Source organism: Panicum virgatum, chromosome 3N (assembly GCF_016808335.1).
Source record: "Panicum virgatum strain AP13 chromosome 3N, P.virgatum_v5, whole genome shotgun sequence".
NCBI classification, from domain to species: Eukaryota; Viridiplantae; Streptophyta; class Magnoliopsida; order Poales; family Poaceae; genus Panicum; species Panicum virgatum.
This window is the reverse complement of record NC_053147.1, coordinates 10,435,903-10,444,741: the sequence shown is the minus strand read 5'-3', so window position 1 is coordinate 10,444,741 and position 8,839 is coordinate 10,435,903. Positions and strand designations below refer to the sequence as shown.

The 8,839-nt window shown below is 44.4% G+C and overlaps 1 protein-coding gene across 2 annotated transcripts; it reads left to right on the top strand.

The window, feature by feature from the left end:
- Nucleotides 1-430: 430 nt before the first annotated feature.
- Nucleotides 431-7,434, top strand: LOC120667258 (dihydrolipoyl dehydrogenase 1, chloroplastic-like). 2 transcript variants are annotated; one of them, XM_039947345.1, is made up of 15 exons: nt 431-841; nt 1,470-1,616; nt 2,401-2,535; nt 3,027-3,144; nt 3,910-4,034; nt 4,382-4,507; nt 4,608-4,688; nt 5,539-5,601; nt 5,693-5,767; nt 5,856-5,934; nt 6,028-6,128; nt 6,340-6,453; nt 6,539-6,652; nt 6,771-6,842; nt 6,935-7,434. In XM_039947345.1, the coding sequence occupies exons 1-15, from the start codon at nt 551-553 to the stop codon at nt 6,980-6,982; spliced, it is 1,689 nt and encodes a 562-aa protein (XP_039803279.1). In that variant the 5' UTR covers nt 431-550; the 3' UTR covers nt 6,983-7,434. The 2 variants fall into 2 exon arrangements, with proteins under 2 accessions (XP_039803279.1, XP_039803278.1); XM_039947344.1 differs by having other exon boundaries at nt 434-841; nt 6,972-7,434.
- The last annotated feature ends 1,405 nt before the right edge of the window (nt 7,435-8,839 follow it).

Here is an 8,839-nt window from a genome sequence, read left to right as displayed (position 1 = left end):
CTATCTCTGGACACGCTGGCTCGCTAATGTGGAGCGTCATGTCATCAAAATTGTCAATGGTCAAATCTATTGAGTTCTCTGTTTTGCGATGACAAAAATGTAGGAGCCATTCTAGGAATGGCAACCGTAGAAGTGCCATTCGTGAAAATGATAAATGGATGGCCACCTTCAAAACCATCTCAAGGGTCAAATTTATTCGGTTTTGACAGTTGGATAGTCTATGTTGTCCGGTTTCATAGTTAAAGGTTGAAAATCGAATTTTTGCGATAGTTGGAGGGTGCAAACCGGACTTTTCCCAAAATTTAAATACCCCAAGAACGGGAAGAAGCATTGTGGTGACCTGGGCCCACTCATCAGCCTCGTGCACTGACGTGTGGGTCCCGCCGACGCGTCGTCTTCTCCTTCCCTCCGCCAGCTTCGAAACCTCCGCCCCGGCGCATAAACCCCTCCTCGCCTCCTCCGCCGCCCACGCTCCCTCCCTAAAGCTTATACGCCTCCCTCGCAGCCCCAACGCGCGGGAAGCCCCACCCTCTTGTCGCATTCCGTCGCGATGCAGTCCACCGCGTCCGCGTCCGTCTCCGCCTCGGCGATCGCCTCCGGCGGCGGCGCCAGATCCGAGGCGGCGCGGCGGCCCGGCGGGCTCCGGGTCCGCGGGTTCCGCGGCGAGGCCCTCGCGTGCCCCTCGCTGCGGATCTCGCAGGCGCCAGCGAGGCTGGCGGTGGCGAGGGCGGCGGCGGCCACGAACGGCTCGGTGGCGGGGAGCGGTGGGTTCGACTACGACCTCGTTATCATCGGCGCGGGCGTCGGGGGCCACGGCGCCGCGCTGCACGCTGTCGAGGAGGTCTGTGCGTACTGCGTCCCGTGTTTAGTTATCGATGTAGCATACGCACGGTGTTCTCGCGGGTCTGTTGGGATGTGGAATGACTAGTGAGCTTAAGCTGACGACTTGACGAGTAATCTGGGTAAAATGGAGCTGCGACGTTGGACGACTATGAGATGCTTTAGTGCTGACCACACATGGTACAACATGAGGCTCTGATTGGTAATTTGGTTCTGGAGATGGAAAATTTGCTTGAATGTGGTGATCGTCGATTTTGTGTATTTGCTGAGGATTTTAGAAACTTAGGCGGTGGTTGGTGGAGTCCCAAGACGTGTGCCTGCATTTCAAACAGGAAACTCTTTATTGCTTGGACACAGTAATTTTTGCTAATTTCCATGGTGGCTCATGGAGTACGCAATTTGCAACCTATGCCTATTCCCTAAACAGTTACAAATTTGCTTTCTATTGTAGTTGGTTAGTTGATCTTCTACTAATCAGTGATAGTTCCATGAACCAACAATATTTTCTAAGCTCATGCTTTATCAGAGACCAGAAAAGAAGAATGATCCTGTACATTAACCATATATCGAATTTCTAGAGCTGTTACTGCTGCAATATTGATCTTTTCACTTTGCTCTAACTTATGCAGGGTTTGAAAACTGCCATAATTGAGGGAGATGTTGTTGGTGGGACGTGTGTAAACAGAGGTTGCGTCCCATCGAAAGCACTCCTTGCTGTCAGTGGTCGGATGCGGGAGCTTCATGATGAACATCATATGAAATCTTTGGGTCTACAGGTAAATATGATCGTTCAGATAAGTTGGGGAGTCTTGATTTGCTGTTTCAAACTGGCTCATGTGTATAGTGCAGGATTGGCAAAAAGTAGCATTTAGTTTAGGTGCTTTTAGTCGTTTTATCTTTTGTAACACTTAGTTGTATACATGTTTATCCCAATCAGTACCATGTCACTTGATATGTCCATTCCAATTTCTTGCTTGAGAGCCAAATCTTTCTTTGCGCTTTTAAGAGCCCTTTCGAATTGGCAAAATAATGATATACTAGACAAGGGAAGAACATATGGTGCAAGGTTTGTGGCCCCTGTTTATCATTTAGAAGTGTAAACCTTAAGAATTAATATTGAATAGCTGCGTGCATTAAAGCTATGGGTGCAAAGCTTTTGGGCTTTATGTCTATTTTGAGGGGAAAACAGTAGGGGAGCCCCCTACTCTGGTATTTGCATTAAATATAAAGAGGTGCCAGAAACCACAAAAATACAAGAAAAAGAGAAAGTAAAATGAAGAGGCAGGGAGAAGCTGTACAAAGTCCTGAGCCAAGATAAAACAACACTTCTAAATCTTCTGTGACCCTGTGTAAGTTTAGCATAGATTGTATGTCTCTCTTCATTAGATGAGTTTTACTCCGTCCAAAATTGAACAATTTTTAATTAAGCAACCCACTTGTTCTTAGGAGTCATGAAGGTTTCAACTTTCAACCATTACCTTTGGGCACTAGCAGTTTTATTTGAACATGTTATTTCTTTTATCCTGATTGATGCTGAATTGTTGGGTATATTGGCTATAGGTTTCCTCTACTGGATATGATAGACAAGCTGTTGCCGATCATGCAAACAATCTTGCCTCCAAAATCCGTAGCAACTTGACGAATTCAATGAAAGCTCTGGGCGTGGATATATTGACAGGTGTTGGCACTATTGTGGTAAGTCACCTATAGTCCTTTACTTGATTGGCATGGAACAGTTATTTATGCGAGAATTATATCCCCACTTCTTAGGCAAGAAGTGAGGTTGATAATTCAGAGCTGAGATGCATGCATTCCTATCTAAAACTGTGATCAGTCAACACTAGGAAATTATTTGTGCTGAACATCCAATAAGGGGTTTTCAAAATTGTTAAGAAAATGTTCATCCCTGCATTTTGGTTTCTAAATCATGGTAATTTCACCTCATATGCATGTACTTAAAGTCGCATATCTAAGAGCAGATTGAGCATTAATTAGGTATGGGGCTTTAAAATTGAACTGCATGGTCTGACCAGAAGTGAAACAATCATAATATTTTCGATACATATTATGACATCAGTTATGTCCAGTGATAGGCAATGTGCATGGCATGCTCAGACATGGAAATGAGCTCTTTGTACTTATACTTAACATACCTGTTTGGCTGTTTCCATTGATGCCTTGATCAGGGAAAGCAAAAGGTACGATATGGAAAAGTTGGTTTCCCTGATAAAGAAATTACTGCCAGGAACATCATAATTGCCACTGGATCAACTCCTTTTGTCCCCAAAGGGATTGAAATTGATGGTGACTACTCATTTTCTCTGGTTGAATCATGCTTCTAGTTGAATTTTGAAAGCTTAAAAGCCTTCAGAAAATTAAATGTTCGCGCTAGAGATTATTTATATCGCAACTTTTATTGTTTCCACTTTTCAGTTATGTTAAACTTAAATACTCACTGGGAACATTCATATGCTAGATACACTTATAAAGTGTAGTGTGATCATTTTTCATTCACCTTGTGACTTTAGGCACTACTCTGCTTTCATAACTTTCCGGTAGCTCACGTTAATTCAAAGGAAAATGTTATTCAGATTTCAGAGTTATGTGTAATCATGTTTTCCTTGTCCGTTAGTTTAGTTCAAGTATAGCCATTGTGTAACATCACTGTTAGAACCCAACTGTTATATCAACTGCAGCATGAGAATCGTATCTCACCACACTTATTTAGGTTGGATCTGGAATCACCGGAGACAAAAGCAAAGAAGTGCTATTTGTTAGGGCTTGAATGTCCATATGGATATGCCAGTTTGTAGAGATTTTCATTTGTTGAACTAAGGGGATTTCGATAGTATCTATTGTAAGATATCTAATGTGTGGCCATGCTGTTGTCACTCTTACTACCTTTTTCACATCACAAACAAGCCTAGAAAATAATTACCACATTAGTGATGGAGCAATCTGTTGCATTCTCCGTTGCAGGTGCAGTGTATTAGCTAGTGTAAGATATTTTTGTTTACTTTCCATATTTTGTTTGTTCTCACAAAAGTCTGTTGGGGTGATTTTGTGCAGGGAAAACTGTATTTACTAGTGATCACGCCCTTAAGCTTGAGTCAGTTCCAGACTGGATAGCTATTGTTGGAAGTGGTTACATTGGACTTGAGTTCAGTGATGTATACACAGCTCTAGGAAGTGAGGTATGTTAGAAGTGGTTGCACTAGATATATTTGGGGCATGAAATTGTTTTTAGATCATGTTACTTTCCTAGAACCATGGTCCCCAGCACTAGATAAATAACAAAAGGTGCCCAGAGTACTGGTGCCCTAAATACCTGCTGTCGTTCTCTCTGAATTTCATGTTGTCAGCACAAATTGTTTGACTGTCATGCAAAGTACGACTCCAACATTCTAAAGTAAATGCTCAAGGATTCAAATAAACTGAACAGATTCTTTAATACTCCTGACAAATAATCTGCAGTTGCCTGTTGATGTGGTTGTAATCAATTGTTTTGTCACCTGAATTTACTCAATTGAATATTCGGCAGGTCACTTTTGTTGAAGCTCTTGACCAGCTGATGCCGGGATTTGATCCTGAAATTGCAAAATTAGCACAGAGAGTTCTTATTAATCCTCGGAAAATCGACTATCACACTGGTGTTTTTGCAAGCAAGGTTAGCTTCACCTTTTAATATTGCCTTCTCAAAGTATTGAAGATTCTTATGACTTTGTTGAATAATCTATACATCCAATGCTCTGTGGATTTTTCTCTAGATTACTCCAGCAAAGGATGGAAAACCTGTGCTCATAGAGCTCATTGATGCCAAGACAAAGGAGCACAAAGAAACCCTTGAGGTAAGTTACATTTTTAATACCTTTGACACCTTGTTTTGTTCTTTGTTCTTCTGGATTGTTTTGGAATTTGTATTTTTGAGCCCTGTCTTTCCTGAGGCGCCGGTGCGTAATGGGGTTCTTGAGCGGGTCGATAATGTAAAGAGGGGTAGAGGTAGACCTAAACTGACGTGGGATGAGTCGGTTAAGAGAGACCTTAAGGATTGGAATATTTCTAAAGAGATAGCTCTGGATAGGAGCGCTTGGAGACTAGCTATCAATGTGCCTGAACCTTGAACTTATTTCTTTCGGGTTTCATCTCTAGCCTACCCCAACTTGCTTGGGAAAAAAGGCTATGTTGTTGTTGTTGTTGTTGTTGTTGTTGTTGTTGTTGTCTTTGTTGTGGTACAGCAGTAAAATACACATACTCTTTTATTATCTTATTGTCTTGAGCTGCATGGCTTTACTGAGCGAATGCTTCCTGTAGGTCCTATACCCACCACATGTATTCAGCACAGAGTATTGTAACAATTACTTGCTACCAGCTTTGTAATCAAGTAGTTAATTTTTTAATCTCATATTGATACTTTAGTTAATGTTCTACTTAGATGTTCTCATGATAATCACTTGGTAAATATGGCCTTACATTTAGTCATCAAAACAACAATGTGCTAAGCCGCAACAAGAACGTCGGGAAATGAGTCAACTGCGGGAGCATCGAGAGCACGCTTTGTTCAATCTGATTACCTCGTGCAGTCTCAATCTGATTGGAGTGCACATATACAACATTTCTGCTAGCTTGCGAAGTTGCTGTTTGATTCTTTGTAAGCAAAATACAATAGCTTATCATGGAGGTTGGAATTCGTGTGTATAGGTGGATGCTGCCCTTATTGCCACAGGAAGGGCGCCATTCACCAAAGGGCTTGGCTTGGAAAATGTGAGTGTCAGAAACTTGAATCTATTTTCTACCAGATCATATGGTCCAGTTTAAATGTAAGAATGGTGAAGCTTATTTACCTTCTCTTCAGATCAATGTTGTTACGCAGCGTGGTTTTGTACCTGTTGATGAACGGATGCGAGTCATGGATGCAGATGGCAATGTGGTATGTTGCAAAATTTGTTGTGATACTTTCTTTCTTGAGAAAAAGTGAGTCTCCAAGACTTGTAACTAACATATAATATTATATATAGGTACCCAATTTATATTGCATTGGAGATGCCAATGGCAAGCTCATGCTTGCCCATGCTGCCAGTGCACAAGGAATTTCAGGTACTTGAGAATTTTCAATCCATTTTCTTGTTTTGTTTCTTGGAGCAAGCTTATGGTGTACTCCCTTGATATTGAATTCCTATTCGAATGTAGTTGTTGAGCAAATCTCTGGAAGGGACCACATCCTAAATCATTTAAGCATCCCAGCTGCTTGTTTCACTCATCCAGAGATCAGTATGGTTGGACTGACAGAGGTAAGTCAAGTTTTTTATCTTCTTATTTTGGTTATTATTTATTAATCTCGTCTATTTCATGTATTCCCTTGAATCAATGCATACAAATTTCAACAGCTGAATGTTTTGACATTGTTTAACTTAACTGTTAATATTTGAGCATTGCTTCTCAGAGTATATAAATGGACGAAATCTTAAAAGTTGCTTAACACTGTTTTTGATACTTTCTTAGCCACAAGCCAGAGAACAAGCCGACAAAGAAGGATTTGAGATAAGTGTGGTTAAGACCAGCTTTAAGGCTAACACTAAAGCTTTGGCAGAAAATGAGGGTGATGGGATTGCCAAGGTAATTATGCTTGCGACATCATTCCTTCAGAGTTTGCAATTGTGCCACATAGTTCGTACTAGACAACATGTGCTACTCTCTGCAGTTGATTTACCGATCTGACACGGGCGAAATTCTTGGGGTTCACATTTTGGGTTTGCACGCTGCTGATCTCATCCATGAGGCGTCAAACGCCATCGCCCTAGGAACTCGTGTCCAAGTGAGTGTTTTTGACAATTTATTCTTGTTATAACCTTGCATCTTCCTTTGTCAGATAACATCATGTATAGAGCTCCAACAATTGCTTGAATCAGCTCATAATCTTTTCCATCACGCAGGACATCAAGTTTGCTGTTCATGCGCACCCCACGTTGTCCGAGGTCCTGGATGAACTTTTCAAAGCTGCCAAGGTATGCACATCAATGTCTCACTTCTTTGTACATTTGTATTTCTTTCCCCCTGAATCTGAACAACTGCTAGCATTGGCTTCTCTTTCCAACAGGTTAATTCAGGTGTTTCTCATTCTGTAAATGAACCAGTTGCAGCCTAGAGAAGTGCCGGACAGCAAGCCGAGCCAGCCACCCCAACCACTGCTGAAGGTCCTCAGCTTCATCACGGCTTTGCTATCTTCCCCGAAACGAGATGAAAAACGGTAGTTCGTTCAACAAGTGGTGTTGTACCTTAACATCTGCTGGCTATAGATTCGAGGAAAGAAACTCCATCTTCATCAGGATCTGAAATGCGTGAGCATATTTTTGGCAGTCCGATATATGTGAAGGGTTTGTGCTAGTTAGCAATGGGGTGGCTTTTTGTTGGCTTCATTCTTTGTTGGTTATCCTGTAAGCTGCAAGTGCCGAGACTAATCAGCTTGTTTGAAATAATCGATTTCCAGTCTGGTGTGCTACGATCCAAAACGTCGATGTATTGTGGTGGGTTCGCGTTGACCTGACTAACGCGAGGCACTTTTACTGCGACAATGATGCCACTGTTTGTTTCAGCTTATGACTGATTTTGAAGGTCAATTTTGAGAAATCTAAGAGTTTGATGACTCCGAAAACTGTCGATTTTACTACTGAGAAACAACTGGCTATGCAATTCTTTTTCATTTACAAACACAACAAATTTCTTGTGTTATTGCTTCATAAAGAGGTATTTGCAATTTTGCATGCCGGTTTCGCCTAATCATGTCATTAACCAACAGAGTGGCCATGGCAATTGTCCTGTACGCATAATAATAGATTGAAAAATGTACCTTAAATAGCAGGATATTCTCACATTGAACATGTGGTTTGTCAGAATAGATTGGAAATGCTGCTTGACCTACCCAACATATATGATAGAGTAAAATGCACTGGGGTCCTTAAACTAGTTGACATGTTCTGTTTAGGTCCATGAACTTCGAAAATGCATTTATAGGTCCACAATCTATTCAAGTGTGTCACTTGAGGTCCAAAACACATATGACCAGTGTTGACCGCCTACGTGGACCGCCACGTCCGATCCACGTGGCTACTGGGCGCCACGCGTGCTCCACCCTCCCCCCTCTCTCTCTCCCCCCCGTTCTCCCGCGCCGGCCCCAACTGCTCCGCGTCGCGCCGGCCCCGCTCGCCTGCCCCGGCCGGTCGCCGCACCCTGGCCGCGAGTCTGCCATCTGCACGCTATCGGTCGACGTGGCGCCCCGCGTCGGCCTCCGTGCCCCGCGCCCATGCTCGGCTCGCTCGCCGCGCTCCGCCGCCGCCCCGCCACGCTCCGCCGCCACAGGGGAGGAGAAGCAGGGGAGGGAAGCACGTTCGCCGCGGCCGCTCTGCCTTGCCTCGCCAAGGCCGCCTATCCTCGCCAGCGGGGGATGCAGGGGACAGGGCGACGCAGCTCGGCGATGGAGGGAGCAGGGGAAGCCGGCGGTGAGAAGGCAGCGGGCAGCGGCGACCTCCAGGGGCGCCCGCGAGGAGGAGGAGGGCCGCGCCGCCGCGCGCAGGCAGGCCGCGCCACATGCAGGTGAGGGAGGAGGGGCAGCCACAGCCGCAGATCCACGAGGACCTGTGGCCGCCGCGAGGACCCGCCGAGCAAGGGAGGGCCGGGTGGCAGGGGCGGTGTAGCGAAAATGGCCTCTCATGCCATATTTCAATATAATGTTTTGGCGATTGATGACACACGCAACACTTGAACTAATGTGTTTGCTTAGATGATATACTCAGGCTTTTAGGTTCAAGTGATGACAAAGAGAAGAGAGGCGAAGCTAGGCCCGAAGGGCCGCCCCTACGGGGGTTCGGCTACCCGGTTAGCGGACGGGGGTCGAGGGGGAGCCGCCCCTCGCGGGTCTCAGGGCAGCGCCCTGAAACCTAAAAGAAATCAAGTCACCGGTTGAACCGACGCCAAGCAAATTACACACGTCGGTGCATTGACTTGA

Coding starts and splice junctions, on each gene's coding strand:
- LOC120667258 (XM_039947344.1), top strand. CDS start 551: ATGCAGTCCACCGCGTCCGCGTCCGTCTCCGCCTCGGCGATCGCCTCC. Junction 842..1,469: donor CGCTGCACGCTGTCGAGGAG/GTCTGTGCGTAC, acceptor TAACTTATGCAG/GGTTTGAAAACTGCCATAAT. Junction 5,768..5,855: donor TGGATGCAGATGGCAATGTG/GTATGTTGCAAA, acceptor TATTATATATAG/GTACCCAATTTATATTGCAT.